Source organism: Lepidochelys kempii, chromosome 1 (assembly GCF_965140285.1).
Source record: "Lepidochelys kempii isolate rLepKem1 chromosome 1, rLepKem1.hap1, whole genome shotgun sequence".
NCBI classification, from domain to species: domain Eukaryota; kingdom Metazoa; phylum Chordata; order Testudines; family Cheloniidae; genus Lepidochelys; species Lepidochelys kempii.
The window spans coordinates 17,362,366-17,389,191 of NC_136380.1; the positions used below are offsets into that span (position 1 = coordinate 17,362,366).

General features: G+C 39.3%; 1 protein-coding gene across 8 annotated transcripts; it reads right to left on the reverse strand.

The window, feature by feature from the left end:
* Positions 1-1,416: 1,416 nt before the first annotated feature.
* Positions 1,417-25,771, reverse strand: ALG8 (ALG8 alpha-1,3-glucosyltransferase). Of its 8 annotated transcripts, none has more exons than XM_073335565.2 (13): positions 25,485-25,624; positions 21,324-21,402; positions 19,976-20,169; positions 18,627-18,736; positions 17,248-17,315; positions 16,498-16,624; positions 13,661-13,764; positions 13,128-13,261; positions 12,635-12,732; positions 11,358-11,463; positions 6,312-6,409; positions 4,092-4,164; positions 1,417-2,292 (listed from the first exon to the last, which is right to left on the reverse strand). In XM_073335565.2, exons 1-13 carry the CDS (start codon positions 25,568-25,570, stop codon positions 2,061-2,063), a joined length of 1,509 nt encoding a protein of 502 aa, XP_073191666.2. In that variant the 5' UTR covers positions 25,571-25,624; the 3' UTR covers positions 1,417-2,060. The 8 variants fall into 8 exon arrangements, with proteins under 8 accessions (XP_073191666.2, XP_078708313.1, XP_073191647.2 ...); XM_078852187.1 differs by lacking the exon at positions 25,485-25,624 and adding an exon at positions 25,750-25,771 and having other exon boundaries at positions 1,418-2,292; positions 11,358-11,497; positions 12,635-12,774; positions 13,141-13,261; XM_073335546.2 differs by lacking the exon at positions 25,485-25,624 and adding an exon at positions 25,666-25,690 and having other exon boundaries at positions 1,418-2,292; positions 11,358-11,497; positions 12,635-12,774; positions 13,141-13,261.
* Positions 25,772-26,826: the final 1,055 nt, after the last annotated feature.

The window sequence follows — 26,826 nt, forward strand, 5'->3', positions numbered from 1 at the left end:
CTTCATCAGAAGACTGAAGGGGCCTGTATCAGAATATCCCATAGCTCAGTAATCAGAACACTCTGCTGAAAGCTAGATCCCTGTTCAAATCCTTTCTCCTCCCCCACTCCTGCTGTGGGGAACATTGAACCTCACTCCCACATCCCAAGTGAGTACTCTAACCACTGAGCAAGAAGTTTTAAGGCAGACACCTCCACTTCCAGCCATTTTGTGTGGCATGCAACCCATGCTTAACTCATCACAAGAAATGACTTAGGTGCTTAAACCACCTGACGTCAGAAGCAATTGCTAGTTGTTTGTGAGTTGCTAGCTGAGATAGGCACTTCCCTGCAACCTGGATGAAGGAATGGGTCTAGGGACTTAAGTGACATACAGCTCTTAACGGCATCTCCCATTGGCTAGTTTAGGCAGCTCTCCACCTACCATGGTAGTTTCTGTGGTTCACATACCACTTCCCCCCACCCTGATGCATTGTTTATGGAGCCTAGGTACCCAACGCAAGCCCTATCACAATGCTAGTCCTGTGATTTTTTCCTAACACCTAGCAGGTGTTGTGACAATGAGCATCACAAAGCCTAAACCCTTTTGGGAATCTAGCCGTAAGTGTTAAAAGCATTTCAAGACCTATATATAAAAGTGAAGTATTTATTCTCTCATCATATATTAAGATGTGTGTGCTTCTAGTGACTGCTCTGATGTCCTTCCACCTTTATAAAACACACACGCACTTTTTGCGATAGCTGAAAAATATCACCTTTACTTACCACATCAGCTACTAACTTAGGTTTCCACTCTAAATAAGGGCCAGAGTCCTCTTCCAGGCTAATTGAAGAACTAGAAATCGGCTTGCACATCCCCAAATCAGGGATTAGGAGATTACAAAGTTTGGTGCAGGGGGACTCTGGTACTAAAATTAGGGTATTTTAGGGAAGGAATAATCTCCTTCCAAGTAGTGAGGACAAGCATCACGAGTTAAAAAAAAAAAAAAAAGAAAGGAGACTGTTTGGCACAGTCCATCACCTGTTTACATACTAGCATCTTCAAGGATGTGAACATATCAGGTTAGATAAACCTGTGCTCTACTACTGCAGAACCACCAGACATCATAAATGCCTTTTCTTTAGGGCAGTGTACTGGAGACATTCACATTGTGTGGATACACGTAATCCCACATCTAACATTTTAAAAATTTTCATTTTTATTTTATAAAAAGTCACGCAAAATCATGCAAAAGCAATAAAGAAACCCAATATTCCCAACAGCATGTTCCTTGTGCTTTTATTGGGATTATGACAACTCTGTCAGAAGAATTGGCTACCATTTGGTGCCTATCATTCTCCAAGATGGTTAAGGATAGCCAGAATGCTGGAAATTACTTGGGAGGCAGGGGTATAAAATGGAGAAAACCAGCGCAGCAGAAATAGACAAGTCAGATAGTGGCGCAACTAGAAGTATCTGATCTTCATAAGATTTCAGCACTGGGTTTCACAAATGTGTCTAGCAAAAAAAACTGATCAGCATACGAATTCCACACTGTATATTAATTTTACTCCTCATTTGTACAGATGCCCCTCCAGCTCAAAAGACAGCCAGAAAGAGGTTTTAATGCAGAAATATAAAAAAGTATTTTATTTACATTTTCCACAGTACATGATTATCATTATGTTCTCTTCTATACAGCAGTGATCCCTTATTATAAGTAGCCATACTGGTTTCTGGCAAAATCACTCATTAACAAGGAAACCATACACATTCTCTTCAGAGAAGTAATCTAGACATTTTAAAAAGACAATTTTAATACAATATTCTTTTCAATTAAATTTCACAATTTATTCAGGGCAAGTGGCATCTCACCATGTGCTCTGCAATATTTCAAAGAGCTATTCTGATGAGAGGGACAATAGTTGACAGTACAGAGATGCTGAAAAGCAGCATACATAGAGATGAACCGTACACAGTAACACTGCCTTTTCAAAATGTGCATGATCTTAGAAGACAACTCCCCCTAGTGCTGGATAATCCTCCTAAAGGATTTACTTGGAATTGGTCCCAATGCTGCTTTATTCTGCCTTCTGTCTGACAGTTACCGATTCAGTCAAGACAGAGACATACAGTTTGAGCCAAGCATATATGATGCCTAGAGCACAGTATACAGAAGTAAGCAACAAAGGGATAAAAGGGAACTTCAGTTTCCAAGGGGTCAAAGGAAACACAATTTCACAAAAGATTTCCAGAGGCACCAGTTCAATGAGGTAGATAGTTTCCAGCCAGTTAAGCAGAGGCCCCTCTTTTCTGTGGGGGGAGGAGGGAGAAGAAAAAGAAAAAGATATTAAGTGTGATTTCAATTCAGAGTTTTCTCTTTTTTCAGTGAACATGAGGCATGTTGCCCTTGTCAAGTCTTTGTCTTGCCCATCTGCTATACACCAAGTCACAACATGTTTTTAAACAGCACAATGAGCCAGTTAGAACTTCAGATATAGCCCCTTACTGAAATACAGTGCTTGATAGCATGTAATTAGCATAACATAAAAACTAATTTCTTTATAATCCTGGATTATAAAACTCAAATACAAGATTCCATGTTTTAGCAGCCTTGAATCTAGACCAGAAATCGCATCAGTCATTATTTCACTTCACTTTGCCCCACACCCGTCCTGCCAACATAAATGAGCCATGAGACCTTCCACAGCCTTTGATGCACATTCACTGCATGCCAGTTCTTCCACATTCAGATAGTGGACATGTCAGGTCATTATTTCTGGCTAGATATTTCCAGATATTGTTGGATCACCATAACAGAAAGAAAGCTTTAAGATGGTTCATAATTCCTACATAAAGAGATATTTCCACTGTAAATATTCTTTAAAATATGTTTCTTACTACAGGTAAACCTTTATTTGGGGAGGGAGGTCTCAGGGGACACCATCTTTCTTGAACAAATCAAGGTTTCAGATGATCAGGAGCATCAGCCCCACGAAACTCAAATTAAGCTCTAGCAGAGGCCCTAAATTGTATAGGCACAGAACTTCAGCCCTGAAGAGCTTTGCAGAAGTGGATATTCAGTTAGTACTGTCTTGGAGGGCATACAAACCATCAGTTAACTGCAACTCAGAAAAAAATCAAGGTGCTGCTGTGCTCTGTTGAAAAAGGTTACCTCTGGCAACAAGCTCAGTTTTGTACCTCCATACTCCTACAAATGCTGCTTCATCCCATCTGCTAAGGGGATTTCATTAGAACTAAGCATTGTCATTGAGATTATAACAGTTGCCTCTGCTGAAGAGGGTCCCTTGCTACCCAAGACACTACTTCCCCCATAAATCACAGCTTTCCCCTTGGGCCAGAGACTGAATGAAATCTCTCCTCTTCAAAGCATTTCAAAACAAAACAAAAACAAAAAAACAAGAACAGAAGAAAGCCTGGCAGAGCATTCAAAGGGTAGAAACCAAAGAGTAAGATGGAGAACTGATTGCCTTTTCCACACAGATTCTTCTGTTTTCTACAGCCCATGTACATCCCTAGACTGTATAGAGATATGCACATTAGAATTGCTAAGAGATATGTTAGTGGCTTGGGAGATACTCTATAGTGGGGTCTTCAAGAAATTAATGTTGATCTCTCTTTGCTGGTATTTGTCAAAACATTCAGCACTTTGACAAGTTATACTGTATTGTTAATAAAGTACCACATCCAAATTCAGTGATTATGAAAGCTGCCATATGACAGCTTTGGAGACTGAAATCCTAATTCTCTAGCTATATAACAGGTACACCTTAGAAGGGGTATTACAATTTTGTACCTGACAACGCATTAACCCCCAATGTGGATGGACTGTTTCCAGGACCAAGTGGATAGTTTTGTTTCTGTGCCCATTAAAACTTTGGCTTCTCTTAAACGTTTTTGATGTGGACACCTGCCTACTGGGAAAGGGACTGACACCTCACAGTTTGGCCATTACTGACTTGGATCTGAACTAGTAGTATCTCAGTTCCACCCTCCTAAACCATCCAGCCCCACCACTACAGTACAGTACCCTCCAGTAATACAAAAAGTGTTTCAATAGCCTAAACATAAAATATTTGCTTAGTTATTACCTGAACAGAGCCCTCAGTGAAGAGAAGCTATAAACTGTGAACAGCAGCATGAGCAGTATTTTAGTTGTGATTTCTGAAATAAGGAACATTTTTAAAAATTCAACAAACTTGCAATGTTTTTGATTATTATTTTATAAGTTTCAGCATCCTTAAATTACAGATACAATAATTTAAACTACTTAGTACTAAATTTGCATTTTTTATTAAAGGTAATAAGAATCACTCTCTCCAAAGGGGAGTAGCAGAAGTCCCATTTCTTGGAACATCTAAAATTAGACTAGTGAATGTACTATTTGTTAAGGAACAAACTTGCATAGTCAGCATGATGATCAGTGACACAATAGGTCCTTCCCATTCATAACATCTATTGTACAAATTTCTTCATATTGAATCATTAGTTTCAGTGATTAGTGCAATATATATTAGAACCATATAATATAGTGGATTGATACTTAGATCCTGCCTTGTTTGACTAAGAAAAAACAAGTCTACTGGAAAACAAACTATACAAACCCATTCCGCACCCTCCATAAAACCAATAGTGCCCAATTATCTGATTAACTAGGAAAAAAAGTATGTAAAAGGCAAAGTAATAAATGGAAGTAAGAGTGCAAAGGAAATTTCTCACTTCTCAACACAGCAACCCCTCCATTTTAAAGAGCAGCATCACCAGATGTCAAAGGGAGTCCAAATCCAGACCCCACCCCCAGTAGAAGGATGCTTATCATTATGTGGAAACTTGAAGGCATAGAACCTCTGGAATGTGGCAGAACCAGGATCGGATAGCAAAGACAGGCTACATGATTCTATGAGAATTTTCCATACCCATCTTTATTAAAATACTGTAGTAGTCTGATCACTGAAATTTTTGCCCTTTGAAGTAATTCCCCAATTCTCTTGAGGCTTGGGGATTTTAGATTTGAGGAAAGATCACACTTGTTCAGGGTAGATAAAAATCCATGATTTTTTAAAAAGATAAATCAGATTTGATTTAAACTGGATTTTCTAATTTAAATTAAATACAGGTTTAGTTTTGAAAAATAAACCTATTTAAAATTAAATTTAACAGACAGCTTGTGTTAAGACCTAAACTTATAATTTTTACAATTATTTAAATTAAATACAAAAATATTAAGCAGCATATGTTTGCTGTCATGGCTTAAAGAAAGTCAAAAAACTGAATTGGTGGAAGACACTGGCTAAACACCTGGACCAGAGTTCAATGAAGTGCTAAACCAGCTTTTGACAGCAGTAGTCTCCTCTGCAATTGCAGAGAGCATATTTCAATTTCACTTTCTTCAACTATTTCAGTTAAATGACTAGTTCATTCATAGTTAAGAAACCAAGCAGAAGTTGAAAAAAGCAGGAAAGATTGTTTTCCTCTTCCAATCTATGAATAAAAACTGGGGTGAGAGGATGAGATCTATTAGTTTGAAAATTTTGAAGGACATGGTAACCAGAAACAATTAATTAACAACAGATAATACCGCCTTTACTTAATGAATCAATTGTTTTACATTTAAAACATGTTTTGATAAACTTTTTGATAATTTTTTTTCCTCATGTATCCAGTACATTTAAGATGCTGGTTTTGAGCATTTTTAATTGAATTTCCATCCAAATAGAGCTGGATGCCAATCACAAGTAAAAAATTAATCTAGTAAATAAATGCATTATTCACCATTTTCTAATATAATAAAAAATGGAAAAAAATAAGATTCTGAATAAATGTAAGCTAAGCTATATAATTGCTTAAATAAATGCGTATAGCTATAGTGTATACTCCAGGTTAGCAAAAAGCACCAAATGTATTGTAAAGGTTATATTTAGTTGCAAATCAACATGTTTTAATGGTTATCAACGAATGAGAATTGGCCTCTGTTTAGGAAAATAACTAAAAAGTACAAACATTATTTAAATTAATGATTCCTACCTGCTGATTTAAATCAGCAATTTAAATCATCCATCCTGCACTTATGTGCACAGCCCAAACCTTACACTTTGCTCTTTAGTGTGTTTTTGTTACTGCCCAAAACCCAGTTTCTCCTCCTTCACATGGCACCTTTCTGAAAGTGGCTCTTGGACACACAGTATAATGCCCAACACTGTGTACTTAGACTGTTTCTGGCAGCAGAGCTATCACTGAAAAAATGGAAATAAAATTAAATGAAGTAGGGGAGGGGGGAGAGAGAGAGAAGCAGCAGAAGCATGGGACTTTACCTGGTGGAGTAAACAGCAATGGGAAGAGTGAAAAATGTCCTGTAGTTGTCAGAGTTAGATAAATGCCAGCATGTTTTGGGCTCTCCACAGACAACAAGCTAAAATACAAGAACTTTGATTTACTTTTTGCCTCTTAGAAACCAAGCCTAATTTTACCAAAGTACACAAGTCATAGTTGACAGACTGAAGTCACCACAGCAACACGAGCAGTTTAAGCAGCTACTGCTGTACTAGCGGTGGAGGAAGTAAAATGGTACCCAGCAGGGGCCATTTCTTATACTCGGCAACCCCTAGACCCGAAACAGTGTAAAGGAGACACGCTCCTCCACAGAATTCATATTGCATCTTTCCCCCAAACCATGTGGGTTTGGGGAAATAAACCACAGGAAGCAGCCAGCCAGAGGCTGAAGCTGCTGAGTAGCTGTATAAAGTAGTTCAAGGACGGACATTCAGGCATTGATGTCAGACTTCACTGAGAGTTCTTTCCTGTGCCAAGTGGTTGTTCATGCCAATCACCTCCTGCCCTCAACTTTGTTTTTCCAGTTACGTAATCTCCACCTAACCCAACCTCACTAAATGGATTTAAACTAGGGCTGTCAAGCAATTAAAAAAAATAATCACGATTAGTCACGCTGTTAAACAATAATAGAATACATTTAAACATTTTTGGGCGTTTTCTACATTTTCAAATACACCACAGAACACAAAGTGTACAGTGCTCACTTTATATTTAATTATAAATATTTGCACAGTAAAAATCAAAAATTGTATTTTTCAATTCACTTAATACAAGTATTCTAGTGCAATCTTTATAATGAAAGTTGAACTTACAAATGTAGAATTAAGTACAAAAAACATTGCATTGAAAAATAAAACTATAAAATTTTAGAGCCTGCTAGTCCACTCAGTCCTACTTCTTGTTCAGCCAATCCTCAGAAAAACAAGTTTGTTTACATTTGCAGGAAATAATGCTGCCCACTTCTTGTTTACAATGTTACCTGAAAGTGAGAAAAGGCATTCTCATGGCACTGTTGTAGCCAGCGTTGCAAGATATTTACATGCCAGATGCACGAAAGATTCATATGTCCCTTCATGCTTCACCACCATTCCAGAGGACATACATCTATGCTGATGATGGGTTCTGCTTGATAACAGTCCAAAGCAGTGCGGACCGAGGCATTTTCATTATCCGAGTCAGATGCCACCAGCAGAAAGTTGATTTTCTTTTTTGGTGGTTCAGGTTCTCTGCATTGGAGTGTTGCTCTTTTAAGACTTCTGAAAGCACGCTCCACACCTCATCCCTTGCAGATTTTGGAAAGCACTTCAGATTCTTAAACCTTGGGTTGAGTGCTGTAGCTATCTTTAGAAATCTCAAGTTGGTAACTTCTTTGCATTTTGTCAGATCTGCAGTGAAAGTGTTCTTAAAATGAACAACATGTGCTGGTCATTTGTGACACTGCACTCCATAATGCTTTATATAAATACGCTTATGAGTGTAAATATGACTTACCCGAAATATGTTTTATGCTAGATATGCCATGTAACATTTCTTTGCAAAGGTTATAATCTACTGAATATATTCATCCTATTTGTATGCATGTATCGTTTTTATATCTGAAGTTGTGAGCGTTGGCTCTGTGCTTGTATGTAAAGTGTTTGCTGCAGGAAACACATAAGGCAGATTTGGCCAACATAGGGTGAAAGGATCATTCAAGTAACTGAGAGTACTTAACTAACAATGGACTTTGGGAGAGACGCCAATCCACATTTGAGCTTTCCTGGGAACATTCAAACTAACATGTAAACAATGGCGTAGGCCTGCAAAAAGCTGAATCATTCATGGACATGTGACTTGCCCAGGTGGCTACAAACTCCATCTTGTTGCTGTGACTTTGCACAGAAGAACAAAGGGGTTTCCGCTCACTGGAAAGAAAATATAAAAGGCCCCGGAAGCCTCTCCATTTTGTCTTCAGCTGGCTCAAGAGACAGCCTTTCCACCCCAAAGAGATGCCTGAAAGAAACTGGAACAAAGGACTGTAATTACGGGGGTGAGAGTGATTGCTGGACCCAGGCCATAAACTACAACATTGGTCTGAAAAGGATTGGGCCCAGACTAGGAAGAAGTCTAGTCTGTGAAAGAAGCTTATTAGAACATCTCTGAGGGGGAGATTTACCTGTATTCAGTTTCTTAATGTGTTAGGCTTAGACTTGTGTGTTTTGTTTTATTTTGCTTGGAAACTTACTTTGTTCTGTCTGTTATTACTTGGAACCACTTAAATCCTACTTTTTATACTTCATAAAACCATTTTTTTTTATTAATTAACCCAAAGTAATTAATACCTGAGCATCTCTCTCTATCACTGTTATAGAGGGTAGTCAATTTATGACTTTACCCTATATAAGTTTTATATAGAGTAAAATGGATGTATTCGGGGTTTAGGATCCCAGAAAGACTGAATACTACGTGCTGGGAAAGTCCCTGTTAACTGAGAAGCCCCTGGGCTAAATCTTAGTTTCTGTGAACTGCAGGGGTGTGTGGCCCAACCTCTTGGTCTGTGCTAGAGCAGACTGGTGTGTTTAGCTCAGCAAGACGGGAGTGGAGGGAAGCCTTTTCTGGCGGGGGCGGGGCGGAGTTTGTTCTCAGTGCTATCCCAGCATATCTAGTGACAGTCTTGAGGGAGTTTCTGTGACTCAACCCATCACATCGTTATCTGAGACTGCTATAATATGAAATATATGTCAGAATGTGGGTAAAACAGAACAGGAGACATACAATTCTCCCCCAAGGAGTTCAGTCACAAATTTAATCAACGCTTTTTTTTTTTTTTTTTAAACTAGCATCATCAGCATGGAAGCAAGTCCACTAGAATGGTGGCCGAAGCATGAAGGGGCATATGAATGTTTAGCGTACCTGGCATGTAAATACCTTGCAATGCTGGCTACAAAAGTGCCATGCAAATGCCTGTTCTCACTTTCTGGTGACACTGTAAATAAGAAGGGGGCAGCATTATCTTCTGTAAATGCGAACAAACGTGTGTGTCTTAGTGACTGGCTGAACAAGAAGTAGGACGGACTGCACTTGCAGGCTCTGAAATTTTACATTGTTTTGTTTTTGAGTGCAGTTATGTAACAAAACAATATCTACATTTGTAAGTTGCACTTTCATGACAAAGATTGCACTACTTACTTGTATGAGGTGAACTGAAACATATTTTTCTTCTTCATTTTTACACTGCAAATATTTATAAGCCAAAGTAATATACACTTTGATTTCAGTTACAATACAGAATACAATATATATGAAAATGTAGAAAAACATCCAAAATATTTAATAAATTTCAATTGGTATTCTATTGTTTAACAGTGTGATTAAAACTGCCATTAATCGCAATTCATTTTTTAAATCAATTAATTTTTTTGAGTTAATCAGGTGAGTTAACTGAGATTAATCGACAGCCCTAATTTAAACAGAACCAAAAAACTGAGGAACTAACTGAAGTTTGCAGCCATCATGTTGTTCACTCTGCTTGTATGTTCTATCCTTCTCCCTTACCCTTTACCTTATGCATTTAGTTTTAAGCTCTTTGGGGTCAGATTGTCTCTGTCTGTACAGGGCCTAGCACAATGGGGCCCTGACTCCAATTGGCCTCAAGGCACTGTCCTAACAAACAAAATGATGGGAAACAGCAAACTGCTGTTTCATCTGTCAAGTGACAGTGAGGCTCAGAAGCCAAAAGACTGGCCTTCACAAATATAGCATACTACAAAGTGAATCTCAAATCTTAGCAATTTAAAGAGAAGATCTGCTTAATCAACTACTAATGCTTATGGATAGGGATCCCTGTATTTCATAGCTACAGAATCCACTCCAGGCCACAGAGTTGTGCTACAGAATCTAAACTTTGTAAAAATGAATGTTCAAATCCTGTTTGTGAAGCAAACATGGAAGTAAGTGTAATCCAATGCAGTGATGCATGTCTGAATTTGCAGGCATCCTGAAACAACTGTTCATAAGTGTGAGCTATCCCAGTCATCTTAATGCATTAATTCTAAAACCTGAAGGTGACAGGCCAAATGTTAATTTCGTTCCTGGTCATGCTTATTCAGTAATCCTAAATCACTGACCATGCCTTCTTGGATACCAGAAGTCCCAAATATCCCTGTTTCCAGCTACCAAGATTTCCCCATAACAGTTTCTATGATGCAGGTATGTGTGAATATAAAAACCTGTAGCACACAATGAATGTTATGTTGTGGCTGTAGTATTGATTTTCAGATTTAATCCAACTAAAAGCTCCATTTTAAATTTAATGGAAACTGCCACAGGATTTCCAGTTGAATGCACAAGAGTGCCACTGAATTTAGGTTCAGTTTGCCAGCTAGCATTGCTTTTGGCAACCTGGTTAATTTTTTGTTAACCTACACAAAGTTTACTAAGTATCTGAAGCTAAACAAGTTAATTTATTGTCATGCTATGTACAATACACATGCCCCCAATGTTCAAATGGAAAGAAAGATAGGAAAGCATGTAGTAGTTCTATCTAGGAGTCATGACTCCTGGATTCCACTCTTGACTTAAGCAATTTGTTGAAAGCCATGCAGCTTCTTTGTGCCTCTATGCCCATTTGTAAAGTTAGTATAGTCCTTACCTCAAAGGGCTATTGTGAGGATAAGCTACCATTAGTAAAGCATGATGAAGTCCTTGGATAAAAGGTTTTCCATGAATGCAAGGTATCTTTTAAAAGGAGATGAATTGCTAGGAGCACCTGAAAAGTAATGCTACCTTTTAGAGCAGGTGTGTGTTATTTTGCACCCTCAATCAGTTAATATGTTCCACCTCAGAGGGGGCTATATTTAAATGGTGGATGAAATGATTCTTATATGTAAAGTGAATTAGGATGCTTTAGTTTGAGAGGTTTTACATAAGATATGAATTCTCTGAATTATCATACTGAAAACAATGTGACAATCCTCCTTTGAAAAGCTCCTCAATCATAGCCTGCAACCACATGAATCTGAGTAACTACCACTTAACAGGTCACTTACCTCAAAGGAAGAATAGTGAGGAGTATTGCTTTTTCATGCACATGCCAGCCAAACATGAACGAGCTCAGTGCACAAAGTATCAGGCATTGAAGAAAGCCTCTGGGCCCTTGGGGTTTAAACCAAAGACAGAAAACAGAGGGCTAGAAACAACAGGCAAAAATAAGACTTCAGTGTACAATTTCACAATCCTGTATATAAGCTATTGCACCCATATGAAGCTTTATGATGTTATTATTGAAATACACAAATGAGCATCCAGCTCCTGCTTTTACCACAGCACCGCTTTGCAGCATCCCAGGAAGGTATATATTTCTGGTGTGTATATGTAGTGCTGAAGGAAACTGTCAAATAGACAACACTGGAGATTGAAGTCTTCCATCTATATAACAGTAACAACATGAGCAGCAGAAATGCAAACTTCACTCACACTGCCAAACAAATGGTGTTTTTCTGATTGTGGGGATCTGCCTCTGGGAATTTAACTGGAACCACCAACCCACTTCACATAAATGAACATCTAATGGCCATTCAGTATATTGGTGGCCAAAGGATACTAATTGACAGTCTAGGATGAAAGGATTCTATATCCTTTCTACTTTGGTGGAGGGATAGCTCAGTGGGCTGAGCATTGGCCTCCCAAATCCAGGGTTGTGAGTTCAATCCTTGAGGGGTCCATTTAGGGATCTGGGGCAAAAACTGGGGATTGGTCCTGCTCTGAGCAGGGGTTGGACTAGATAGCCTCCTGAGGTCCCTTCCAACCCTGATATTCTATGATCCAGTTACCAGTCACCTGAGCCTTCTGCTCCTCACTCCATTAAAAAAGGTGGGGTGTTAAAAAGTGAGGGACCAACGCCATTATTCCTGTCTCCAGATAATGCTATTAGGAGCTCAGCAAGTTTTCCAAAGAGCTCTGACAATGCATCTCAGTCCAGTCTTGATACATCCCTTGAATTTTACTCAAATCACTATCTACAGAATTACTTCCAGCACAGTAATCAAAGTGGTTTTGACAGAGTTCCTGCTATAGGTCTGTCTGTTTCTGGAATACTCTATAGCTGACAGAGACTATGGATTCTAGGAATACTCAGAGAGTGCTTTGTTATGCAAAATTACTACTACCTCAACATCCATCTTAACTGCTCTTTTCCAGTACAAAGATACTTACCTAGTTCCAGAGCAAAAGTATATGAATCGGGTACACTTATGTTATTCAATCAAGGGAAAAGGGGACACAGAAATTAAAAACATATCGAAGACTATCATTTTTTTGAAGTTACCAATATGGAGATGAAGGTAAAAATTAGTGTTGCTAGTGGAGTCACAGAAGGAAGGACGGTGTGCTGGAATTCTTGAACCAATCCACCCGTCATTGAGGCTTTAGGAATCTTTTCAGGATCAAGGAATTTATATTTTATACCTGCAAGTGAACAGAATGTTTGTCAAATTGCATAGGTACATTTTCAGCTATAAATACGTATTATAACTTTTCACAAAAATTAAGTATGTATATAACAACATTTAAATCAATATAAACGGCAACAGTTATGTGAACACAAAGATATGGCAGAGATTTCACGCAAGTTTCAATAATCAAGCTATTCTTCTGCAGCAATTGGGAACCTAACACTATGCAATGCATAGAGCTGAAAAGCAAATGATTAAATGAATCTTAAAAACAAGCAACAAAATTTCATTCATTACATGAATTCAGAAAGGGAATTTGAGTACCACAGGGGCATTATATGCAAGTAAGCACTGAAAATACAGAACTAGTTTACTGTACCAACAACTGCTAATGTTTTGTCCACTGCATTGTACAAAGCCCAAAAATTAGGGGCCCAATAAGCATGGCAGAGGCCTCTCTTGAAAGGGAAAAGCCGTGAAATGACTTGAGGCAGCTGGCCCTGTAGGGAACAAAAAGAATAGAAGAGGACCCTCGTTTAGAGACTCTTCACAATTTTTTAAAATTGTTCAACTTTGTTTCTAAGGGCTTGTCTACACTATCGTTTAAGTCAATGTAACTTATGTCGCTCAGGGGTGTTAAAAAGCCACCCCCCCCCACGAGTGACGCAAGTTACATCGACCTAAGCACTGTCCACCAGCACTAAGTCAGCAGGAGACACTCTCCCGTAGACATACCTTCCACCTCTCATTAAGGTGGAGTAATTATGCTGATGGGAGAGTGCTCTCCCGTTGGCATACTGTGTCTTTACCAGATGTGCTACAGCTGTGCCAGTGTAGCACAGTAGTGTAGACTAGCCCTAAAAGAAAGGTTAGAGGGCTAGGGAATAAGAAGACATTACCAGAACTGCAAAGGGTCCCAATGAAAGAGCAGAAATAAGGCAGACAATCAATCCCAGCAAAGTAATGCGAAGAAAACTGAAGCTGCTCCACTCGAGGGATCCATCTACAGAAAATTAACATTCGTATTAATAGAGATATTTGGGGTGGTAGAAGAGGAATGGGAAGCAAACAAATTGACTTGAGTAGTAAAGAAGCTAGTGCGAGTATCACCCTTAAGTGAATATCTTCAGTGAGTAATCAGTGTTTTGTTCAACAACTAGGTTTACAAATCTCAAAGTTATACCCATTTCTCAACTGCCAGAGAGCTCTACTTTAATTTGCTAGTTTATTATTTGTATTATAACAACACCTAGGAGTCTCAGTCTTGGACCAGGACCCCACTGTACTAGGCGCTGTACAAACATGGAACAAAAAGACAGCCCCCGCCCCAAAGAACTTACAAGCTTAATATAGGACAAACAGATGGATACAGACAAAGGAATAAAAGGAAATAAAAAGAAAAGGAGTAGTAGTGGCACCTTAGAGACTAACCAATTTATTTGAGCATAAGCTTTCGTGAGCTACAGCTCACTTCATCGGATGCATAAAGTGGAAAACACAGTGAGGAGATTTATATACACACAGACCATGAAAAAATGAGTGTTTATCATACACATTGTAAGGAGAGTGGATCACTTAAGATGAGCTATTACCAGCAGGAGAGTGAGGTGGGGGAGAGAAAACCTTTTGAAGTGATAATCAAGGTGGGCCATTTCCAGCACATTTCCAGGAGTTAACAAGAACATCTGAGGAACAGTGGCGAGGAATAAACAAGGGGAAAGAGTTTTACTTTGTATAATGACTCAACTACTCCCAGTCTCTATTCAAGCCTAAGTTAATTGTATCCAATTTGCAAATTAATTCCAATTCAGCAGTCTCTCGTTGGAGTCTGTTTTTGAAGTTTTTTTGTTGAAGTATAGTCACTATTAGATCAGAAATCGAGTGACCAGAGAGATTGAAGTGTTCTCCGACTGGTTTATGAATGTTATAATTCTTGACATCTGATTTGTGTCCATTTATTCTTTTACGTGTATCTACGTAAATGTTATCCAGTTTAGAACAGATCGTGAAATATACAGATTTGCTATATTTATAGAAAATCTTAGGCAGCTATGGTTTAGAATTAGAATGCCATTACTTTCAGCTTAAAATGCTTACATTTTTTTACACACCACTTATGAAATACTGCTCTAACTGCTGCCACTTTATGAGCTTGCATCTTCAACAGAATAGAAGGAACAGAGATAGTCCTTAGCACTATTTAGTGTATGCATGAGGAAAAGAACACTTATTGCCATGATAAATTCAAATGGACCATTATTTCAAAGTAGGTCTTAGCAGGAAAAATTAAATTCAGTCTACCTACATCTATTCTTTCTGATAACTAACTTGAACTTTATCATCATTGACTTTATTCTGGTAATGCAACATAAATGTCATTTTGCCAGTGAAATGTAAATATCTATGACCATTAGTTAGAGGCCAGTGTCAGAATATCTCCTTTTAAACATTTAGACTGTACTTTTTACCAACTGGTTCCAAATAGGCTATTTGATGAAAAAAAAGTCAAGTCTGCAGCAGTTTGGGAAGACAACCAATCTTCATTTTGCTGGTAAAACAGCTCCAACTAAACAAGGCATGTTGTGCATTGACATGGATTTAATGACTTCTTATTGGTTTATTCACTTTTCATTCCTTCTTCTCTCTTCTGAATTTATAGACATCTGCAAAATACAATTAGTCTGTGGATGCCTTAACTCTCCTCGCGCATGGACGCAGTTGCTTTCAAATAAGTCCCATTAACTTGAGGAATTCTGGAGATTAAAGTGAAGAACATTCTTTGCAAGGTTTATATCCTTGTACTTGCTGTTCACTATGCATGAAGCATTCACCCTATTCCAATCTGCATAGCCAGTACCATCTCATTTAGATCTTGAAAACTCACCTCTTTGTTACGCCCACAATAAGTGGGTTTATATTTGTTCTCCTGGATCTTTTTTCCCCCCTTATTTTCATTTGCATGAGGAAATATCTTCAATGAGATGCCAGGATATGAAATCATATTGCTTCTAATCTTGTCTCTTACCCCATCCCCGCTCTATTATTTGTAACCTTCATTTGTTGTATAGTATTTAAACTGTAGATAGTCTTCTCTTTGGCACAGGGACTAGTGTCTTTCCTTTTCTTCTGAAAAAGATCTAGCATATCTTTGAACACTATAAAGTGAACAGTAATCCATAGAAATAGGGTTCGAAGGGACCAGCTGGGTCATCTAGCCCAGTGGTTCTCAACCTTTTTTCATTTGCGGACTTCTAAAAAATGTCAAACGACAGTGCGGACCCCTTTGGAAATCTTATACATAGTCTGCAGACCCCCCAGGATCCATGGACCACAAGTTGAAAACCACTGATCTAGCCATCCTACATCTCTCCAAAATAGCTTTCTGTAACACTCAAATTGTTGCTAGTCTTGGCTTGACTTGAGTCTTTAGAAGTACGGAAATGACATGAAGAAAGAGAAGCTTCTACAAGAGCAACTTAAAAAACAGTCTCCAATAAAATACTTTAAGTCAAAGCTTCTATTTCATTTGCATCCACTGAATAAATGTGGACTTATCGCTACCCCATCACCATTCTGCTTCATGCCAATGTAATATGTCAGACTTATAAAAGAGAATTTCAAGGACAGTAATGACAGGTTAGCACTGAATGTAAATGTCATGTCTTTCTATACCTTCTGGGCCCTCTTCCCACACATCATTAATACAAAACACATTAAGGAAGGATCAGTAACTTACCTGCCTTATTTGCAGTGAAACAATAGGATCGTAGCAAATATACACAATAGGCTGGGGCGACATAGATGTAGATGTGTTTGAAATGCAGGAGAACAGCAAAAAGAAGAGCACCCTCCAAATGCCTTTTCTAAATGAAAAAAAAAAAAAAAAAGTAGTAGAGGTGGAAACCCCACAAGAGCTACATTTAAACTCACCCTACCTTAACACTAGCAGTTTCAAAGACGGCCTTCCTCCATTGCCTAAAGCATCAAAACATTTCATGTATGAATGCAGGGATGGGTATTTTTTCCATTTGCTTAGAATAAACAACTAGGCCAGAGCAGGGTAGATTCAGGTCACAAGATAGTTTCTTGACCTTAAGGGGTGTTTGGAGCCCAGGGGATCCCTCATATTTCCCCAGCCTCAGAGATAAACCCCCTTCCTCAGGGTAATCTTTCCTGCCAAAGGACTGGTAGCTCCCTCCAAAACAGCTGAGTTCCCTCCTGTAACAACTAGGAAGAAGCTGTGTATTTAAACAGCAATACATGGAGCTCATTCCCTCACCGGGTGGGCAGATATGCTGTCTCCACAGCACAGCTAATATTTTATGGCCAAGTGAACTAAAAACTGGAACAAATACTAAGAGATCCAATTCTAGCGGGCAGCAGTTCAGAACTGCTCCCACTTATTACAACAGGAGCAGGACCATGATTAAGGTAAAAGGTTATGTCACAGAACAACAGAAACATTGCAACTTGATTTTATGGTTACCTGAAATAATCGAGCAACAGAAAGAAGCATCAATCCAAATAAAAAGCCATTGTACTGAAAGTGAATATCTGAACTTGTGTCAAGGAAGAAGCTTTTTTTTTACCATTGGTTTGCTTGGACAGAATCTGAAGTCCACAATCAGCAAACAGATCAAATGGAACTATAATCAAGGAAACATTCCTAAATTATTACTCCAAGTTGGCTCTAAAATTACCTTTTTGTTATCAGTTCTAATTAGAAAATATAAAAGCTGCAGAGCTTAACCTCACTGAGAAATTCTTGGTTACACGCAGGTAATATAGCAAAGTGTTATGTGTATTATGGAACTCAACAAAAAACGCTATAAACAAGGTTATTATGCTAAATGGATTCAATTATAATCCACTATCCACTTCCACCACCATTTTCACTTGATGAAAAATCCCCCCTTTTTGCTGAAGTTTTAAATGCTAGTCTTTTCAGAAGTGACTTAAATGTTTGAAGCAGACATATTCAGGTGTTTGAGCTGCCTATGGAGACGGCTGGGGGAAAACTGTCACAAATGGTTATTTTCTGCTGTAAAAATAATTGCTGCCATGCTCCTTCTATATTTCCTCACTACACATATAACTGAAAAAATGGTAATGGCATGTCAGAAACATGGCATGGAAATGGACCTCACTGATGAGTACATATTCATGGTGAAGGGTGGAAAATATCACTTTAATCTAAAGTCATGGATGTTCAAATACTGCAGCTAAAAATATAATGACAGAGTTCATACTTCTCAAGATGCACTGGATTTTCATAAAGCTGCTGAAGTGCTCATTTTTTAATGTATATTAACTGCCACTAACAAGTGCTCCTAGCTAGATCAGTGCACATTTTGCCAAGACTGACTGATGCCTGCTAGATCTGTTAGTTAGCATTATCATTTTCTACTTCCTCTTTTCTTTTAAATGAAATGTTGAAAATTAAAGGCAAAGAAAGTTAATTCAAGTTCTAGGTTGCACACTAACAAATCAAAGTCAAAGAGAGTTTGCTACGCTGACTGCTCCAGAGTTGTGGACCCTCTGAACCCTAGAGAAGTTTAACCGTCTCTGTGAAACACTTTAGCTTTGCCAAACCAGTAAATTCCAACCACCTCTAGCTGTAATCCAACTCTTTGGAGCTATATTATCATGATCACAGAACTTTTACAAATAAACTTTGAATATATTGTTACAATGAAACTTTACTCAGCTGAGACCCTCCTGAAACCCAAACAGTAACACAAAGGTTGCAATCAAGAGTAATATTAGTTCTGACTAAGATATTAGATAGTGCCAGTGGTTTTTGTGTATATTGTATTTGATTTGTTTAAAGTCTTGCTAGATTTTGATAACTAACTGAAAGGATACGATCCACAATTAATAAGCCAAAGTTCCATAAGAGCAAAACAGCAAGAACAAACATTGGTTTCTCCAGAAGTTCTTTTCCAGGTCGTTTCCCATTTACACATCTGCAGCATCTGAATGAAGGAAATCAAACAGTAATATAGAATTATTTATTTTAGCACCTATTTATATTAACAACACGGAAAATGATCTCTACAGGGAAGTTCTGCCATATGCCAGTTAGTAAAAGTGATAGCAAATTTCTGATAATTCATTCAAATTATCAAAGAAAAAATTAATTTGCAATGACATTGTATAACTGGAAATATGTTTTTCCTAAAATAGGAACAGTTGTTTTATTTTTCAAACACAAAACTCTGAAGGTCTGACTAATTTCCCAAGAAGAAAGTATCAAACAGAATTTAGAAAATTATAAGGGCTTTAAGGTTAAGAACGATAATTTTTGAAGTTTTTTTCCTTGTCTACATTACAACCATAACATTTTGTTATTAAATCAAGGAATTTTTAAAATCTAATTTGTTTTTTGCATTCTCTCACCTTGGAGAAGGAAAATATAATAGTCAGCATAACTTTTATTTACTTTACAGTCAATAAGTTTCATTACCAGATTCTCATGCATTAGCATGTTTGGAATGCAACATGCAAGGTAGTATTTATTTAAAAGTTATTTCTATTGTACTTTAAAAAAATACAGAACCTATGACCATACTTTTACTGAGTGGAGTGTTGTTGCAAGACTTCGCTATTTCTAAATCACTCTGGTGGGCAACAGATTTTTCTTCAAAATACATGCTCTCACTCCCCGCCCCCAACGTGAGAGATTACACACACTCTTTGCCCTCCCCCAAATCCACGGTATATTTCAAATATGCTATGAACTTTTATTAAGACTGCTTAACTAATTGCCAATAAAAAGTTAAATTTGGAAGACAAGACCAATAGACAAGAACGGTTTAATATGTGACAAGATGTCAAAATTACATGAATGAGATTCTTTCATGTTTAGAATCATAACAGGGTGAAAAAAGATTTAGGTCATCCAGTCTGAGCTCTGAATTCCTTCAGAATTCTTAAACTGCCAAGTACATTACATATGACAGAAGGTAACTAATGTCTAAAATAAATTTAATTGTGCCCACAACATTAGACTCCCCAGATAAAAGAGGAAAAAAGGTCTCTCAGCTACACCCCACCCCACTTGTTCCTTGAATAGGTTTAGCCAACTGTGTTCTTTCCAGACATTTACAAGTCTCTATGTAGACACCTTTGTGATTACCACCTGCCCATTTCTGAAACTCGATACTTTAAACAGACACCCCATTGTCCCCAAAGAACAGAACACTGAGACTTACTCATGGGCTGCATACACAAAGAGAATATCTGTAAAAATGACAGAAAGTCTTTGGAAGAAGACTGTTGCATGACTGGAGTAGTTCAAATTTTGGATAACCAGCATTTCCTGGTCAAAGTATTTGGCAACGTGTGAAAGTGCATATTCAAACCAAGCAAAGAACGGAGGATAATCCAAGGTCCACTCAGAAGTTGCCTAAAAACAAAATAAGATTTACCAATTCATATCTGAAGATCAAGACAGCTGCTCACAGAGATTTTTATATAGAAAAGTTTGTCATATGAGATTAATTGGTATGTTCACTCCAGCAGCCAGTATCAAACAAACTTTGATTTCAGTCCTACTTCACAATGGAACTGAACATGCTGAATGCTGAAAACGTACAATGCTGAAAATGACTTCAGCAGCTCTCCTATGAGATAGTAGTGTTTATGGAGGAACTGGAAGTCTTTTGGGGTTGGCAATGGGTAGGTGTGGCAGAATTCGCATTTTGTTTTATTTTTTTACAACTGACTGATAATATCATTGTTCATTTTAAAGCATTTTTTTCAATTTTTATCCATTTAAATAACAAAAAAATATTGGGGCGGGGTTGTCAGACAATCTAGTGACAGTAGGCATTGAGATTCAAAAAGTTAAAGCTTTATAACTTAAAACACAAGTTATCAACATCAAATGTCAAAATATACAAAGTAAATATTGTTAAAACAAACTAAAGTTCTCAAGCAGCATTTTTCTTATTTTGCTTACCTGTAAATTTTTATTATCATTGATACTACAGTGATGGCGGTATAAGAACCCATAACAGAACAAAACAACTCTCTCTTCACAAGGGTGCCAATTATTTTTCTGATGTGGACTGATGTTCATTGTGAACTGCTTCATTCAGGTTCTTTCATACTGTTCCTGTCTCTGTTACTCTTGCTTTGTATCACTTAAATCTACACACTTTAGTAATGACCTTATTCTTAGTTTGACTACAAGCCACCTCAGCATATATATCAAAATGAAGCGTGTCCCCTCAGCTAAGCTAACAGACTGGCATGGCAGGTAGCTGACACAGTTTAAGCTTTAGTAAAGCTCTCCCAAAATTTCTGAGACAGAGAGTAACACACTAGCTTATGGTTCTGGGTGCCCTGAGGAGAGAATCACACTAACACAATGGAGTCCTGATCCATGATTGGTATCCCTGGGCATTACTGCAAAACAACCACGAACTACTGACCATCAGTATCCATGATGTATATTTTCTGTAAGAAAGGACTTCATTCGGAATGTCAGACTGGTGTCTCTAATAAGTACAAAACTCACACACAATTAAAAAGCAAATGAACAGAACAAGAACTTACTTCATAGTACCACTGAGAAACTGGTAAATTGTGAGTGATGGCAAGCCAGTTTCTATGTACTTCAAAATCTGTGGAATGACTGCAAAGAATACGGACATTAATAATAGGGCATGTACAGATTTAAAGATTAAAAAAAATCTTTTTCAAAATATTCAACCATTTACAGGTACTACAGAAAAGAATCCGAAAGAAACTATTTGCGTTGCTAGTCCAGTGAATTTAGCTGCATCAAAGCCGTAGTGGTAACTAGACAATTCTAAAAAAGCAGCCTGAGTACAGTAGTAACTATAAGAGAGCACGAGTCATCTTGGTTTCTACAAATTGCTAACAAGCAGGAATATTAGGATCCAGTATAGTTCTCAGTTTTGCTTGGCATCAGGAGCTGAAGTTCCTATTTTTAAGTAAAGCAATTTAAAAGTAATAGAATCATAGAAATATAGGGCTGGAAGGGACCTCGACAAGTCAAGTCCAGCTTCCTGTGATGTGGCAGAACCAAGTAAACTTAGATCATCCCTGACAGGTGTTTGTCCAACCTGTTTTTTTTTTTAAACTTTGAATTATAAGGATTTCACAACCTCTGGAAGCCTATTCCAGATCTTAGCTACCCTTATAGTTAGAAAGTTTTTCCTAATATTTAACCTAAATTTATCTCGTAGAAATCTTGCAGATTAAGACCATTACTTCTTGGCCTACTTTCAGATGACATGAAGAACAATTGATCATTGTCCTCTCTACCACAACTCTTAACAAATTTGAAGACTTATCAGGTCCTCCATCTTCTTTTCTCAAGACTAAATAAACCCTAAACCTTTAATCCAAATGAGGCCTCACCAGTGCCGAGTAGAGCACAACAATTACCTCCCATATCTTGTACACGACACTCGTGTTAATATACCCCAGAATATTAGCCTTTTTCGCAACTTCCATCACATTGTTGACTCATTCAGTTTGTGATCCACTATAACCCACAGATCTTTTTCAGCAGTACTACCACCTAGGCAGTTATTCTCCATTTAATAGTTGTGCATTTCATTTTTCCTTCCTAAGGGAAGTACTTTGCACTTGTCTGTATTGAATTTCATCTTGTTGAATTCAGACCAATTCCCCAATTTGTCAGGGTTGTTTTGAATTTTAATCCTGTCTTCCAAAGTGCTTGCAACCCCTCCCAGCTTGTCATCATCTGAAAATTTTATAAGTGCACTCTCCATTCCACTACCCAAGTAATTAATGAAAATATTAAAAAGTACTGGACTCAGGACCACTAGATACACCCTGCCAGTTTCACAGCAAACCACTGACACTTTTGGAGTACTGCTTTCACCCCACTGTGCTCCCACGTAATAGTAATTTCATATAGACCACATTTCCCTAGTTTACTTATGAGAAGGTCATGTGGCACTGTGTCAAAATCCTTATTAATATTAACATATATCATATCTACTGCTTCCCCCTATCCACTAGACCAGTAACCCTGTCAAAGAAAGAAATTAGGGTGGTTTGGAATGATTTGTTCTAGACAAATGCATGCTGGCCATTCCTTTATAATCTTGTTATCCTCCAGGTCATATAACAATTGTTAGAAATATAGACAGAAAACAATGGAGAACATACAAAGCTAAAAAAGATCTCCTTTGCATAGGGCTTATTTTAGTTTATAATATTCTACCATTAGCATTAGTACTTATTACAAACTTTACTCTAGTTGCTAGGCAACAGAAACTATTACAAACAAACAATTAGTACTACCAGATTACTTGAACGTGTAAAGAACTTTTTAAAATTAAGTATTGGCATCAGATTTAAACATTTTGATAACACCATTCTCACCTTAACGACACCTATTGCAAAGACTCACTGCAGAGAGTATTCAGAGTAACAGCCGTGTTAGTCTGTATTCGCAAAAAGAAAAGGAGTACTTGTGGCACCTTAGAGACTAACCAATTTATTTGAGCATAAGCTTTTGTGAGCTACATCCAATGAAGTGAGCTGTAGCTCACGAAAGATAATGCTCAAATAAACTGGTTAGTCTCTAAGGTGCCACAAGTACTCCTTTTCTTTTTGCAGAGTATTCTTATTGTACAGGGAGCCTGACCAACTGAAAACCGTCCCAATTTATAGAAAAGCTGACTCCTGTTACTCAGAAATATAAAAGCTATTACAGAGAATACTGGAAGATTCATGTCTGATGTTGTTCTGATCTGACACAGCTATCTGCCAAATTATTAAAGTTGCATTATAAATATGTAATGCTTTTGGTTACCTCAAGGGTAAATTGTCTTAAAGTTCTGGCTGGGATGATTTAATTGGGGATGGGTCCTGCTTTTGAGCAGGGGGTTGGACTAGACGACCTCCTGAGGTCCCTTCCAACCCTGATATTCTATGATTCTATGATTCCAGTGCTGTTATAAAAAGGTCAGTTTTTAGTACTTTGCTCATGTTACAAAATTAACGAGACGTGTTTAAAAAAATCAAACCATTCTGCTTTATAATTGCAGAATCAAACCTCATATGAGCATGAGAAAGATTTTATGTAATATGAAAACAGATCTAAGCATCAAACAGTATTAATAATGAGCTTCTCCAACAAATACTTATGAACATACTAAGGAAATGAATATGCTCATATTTAGCAAATGACAGTGTTCATACTTAAGTTTTAAGTTTGAGTTAAAAGCACCTGTGTTCCAGTCATTTATAAACTTTTGAAAATCCCACTCTGTAAATGTCTGAAACAACTATAAAAAGAAAAGGAGTACTCACGAAAGCTTATGCTCAAATAAATTTGTTAGTCTCTAAGGTGCCACAAGTACTCCTTTTCTTTTTGTGGATACAGACTAACATGGCTGCTATTCTGAAACCTGTAACTATGTAATTTAACAGTAGAAGCATCTTTTGTTTACTATTAAACTTTTCACAGAAAGTAAGAGACTTCACACTGCATCTTTAAAACAAATTTCTTATTTTGAGAGAGTTAAAAAAACACACCCATAAAGGGTCACAGACGGCCTTGAGCAAAACCTTTATTTTGCTCTTCTTTGAGGAAAGCAGACATCATACTTTGATCCTCTAGCACAGATTTGAAGTGAGATTTTTTAAGAGGTGAGAACATCAATCAGGTTGCTTAGGAACATTCTTAATACTCTCTACAGAAGGTGCCAGATAACAATGCTTTCAACTCTCCATCATCATTACAACCCCAAATTTATTCCCAATCAGGACAAAGAAAGAAGATGGATTCTCACTTTCAAAATTTATCAATTCTGAGACAAATTATGATAACTGAGGTACAGTATTAGAAAAACAAACACACCCACAATGCCACATCACGTAAGTGCGCAGTCCTATTAAATAGCCTTCCTCCATCTGGGGGCTTGGTAGCCTAGCTGGAGCCATCAGTATCTGTGCTAAAAGCCTAGACATTTTGAAACTCATATGCAAAATTCAGCATCACTTTCATGGGTGACAGATAAGGCCACTAGTGTCAAGCACAAAGTAAACCAAAGCAAAGGTGGGCGTTGGAAAAGATTTTTGACTCTCAGATGACCTGATCTGCAACCTCCAGCAGCACGAAAAGAGGGCGGCGGGGGGCGGGGGAATCTGCAGCTCAAACCAGCAAAAGCTCGTACAAGATGTAACTCTTTAGGGGCTGCTTTGGCGGGGGTGGGGTGGGGGAGGAGCCTCACTGCCAGCTGACTTCATAAACCCCGGGGCACCGCTCTCTGGGTGTGAGGCAGCTGCGCTCGACGGCGAAGAGCCGCTGCACTAACACAGGACCCCCGGCGGGAGCCCCCAGAGCGGAGGCTCGGCGGCCGCCCTGCAAGGCCGCGCCGGGAGGCAGCGGGGCTGCCGCTTGCCCACCTGGCGCCGCCGCGGGGCACCCCGGGGCGTTAGGGCCGCGCGACACTGCGCGGGTGGTGCCAAGGCAACCTGGGGCGGCCCGCCTGACCCCTGAGGCGCCACAGCTCCCCCCGCCCAGGGAGTGCGGGGCGGGCGGGGCGGGGGACCCGCTGGCCCCCGCGCAGGGGATGGGCCGGGGCTGTCAGCGCGGCTCCCCGGGGACCGGGCGGGCGGAGGCGGCGGCGGCGCTGGGCAGGACACGGACACACAGAGAGACGTGGCCGGGGGGGGGGGCCTGTACCGGCCCGGTTCCGCGGCCCTTACTAGGTCGGTATGAGGAGACATTTGAGAAGGGAAACCCCGAGCGCCAGAGCCAGGAACCAGCGCCCGCCGCTTCCGCCCGCCGCCATGACACGCCGCTCAGGGACAGCGCCGGTACCACCGCTGCGCACGCGCAGAAAGTGACCCCGCCAGCCCGGCCGCGATGGGCTTAAAAAAAAATAACCTTGCGACCACATCGCGCATGCGCCACCGGTCCCCCCCTGCTGGCGTGTTCCCAGGACACTTGCAGACTTCGCCCTACGCGTACGGGAGCTCTTGAGTTCCCTCGGTCTCGCGCTGAACGCTCCCTGGGGACAGGTCTACTGCGCAGGCGCTAATGTGTATCTGTAGTGTGGGTTGTGCTTCAGTCTTGAATGAATGGACAGTACTATCAGGCTGGGGGATTCGTTCAGGCGGGAGTAATAGCTCAGTGGTTTGAGCTTTGGCCTGGTAAACCCAGGGTTGTAAGTTCAATCCTTGAGGGGGCCATTTAGGGATATGGGGCAAAAATTGAGGACTGGTCCTGCTTTGAGCAGGGGGTTGGGCTAAATGACCAGTATGCACGGAAGGGGAGTGTAAGCAGCACTCTTCAACACCACGTGGATTTTACCTGGTCTCCCACCCAAGGAATGGTGAGCTGGAGCCAGTTGGCCCGGGGGGCCTGTCCTGTCTGAGCTGTTGACTGGGGAGGCTCCCCTGAGAATCCCTTTGTAAATACTCATCCAGGGGCGGGTCCCTCACTTGCTCGGTGTCTTGTCATTCAGTGCTGCCAAAGACCCCGAGCGACTGAAGGACCTGCCCCCGAAGTGCTGCCGAAGACCGGGAGCGACTGAAGGAACTGGTTCTTCAACTTTTGGCAGTTCATCACTGCACCCAGTTCATCACTGCACCCAAGTACTGTCTTGACTTAGATGAGGATGAGATAGGAAAGGATTTCAGCCATGAAACATTAGGCCTGCAACCCTTAGAGGTGGGCAGCAGCTATGTAGTCTAACCACACCCATAAACAGATCCTGCTGTGATTAGGGCATCTTGTAAGTGCTAATAATTATTACACCTTTGCAAAATTCTACTTGTCTATTGGATTAAAAACTAATTAGTTTTCTCTTCCCCTATTATAATCACTCCCCCTGGGAAAGGAAGAGAATCAATCATATTTTACCTGCTGCCAGTATACTTTAAGGACAATTTTGCAAGGCTGCATTAATAATGATTAATATGCAGCTGCCTCCACAATTCCAGTGATTGCCCTTCCCAGCAGCAGTGCAGGCTCTGGCAGATAATGATGAGCTGAACTGGGCAGGAGAGCAGCAGGCTCCTTCCCCCGAGCTGGTGGAAAAAACAG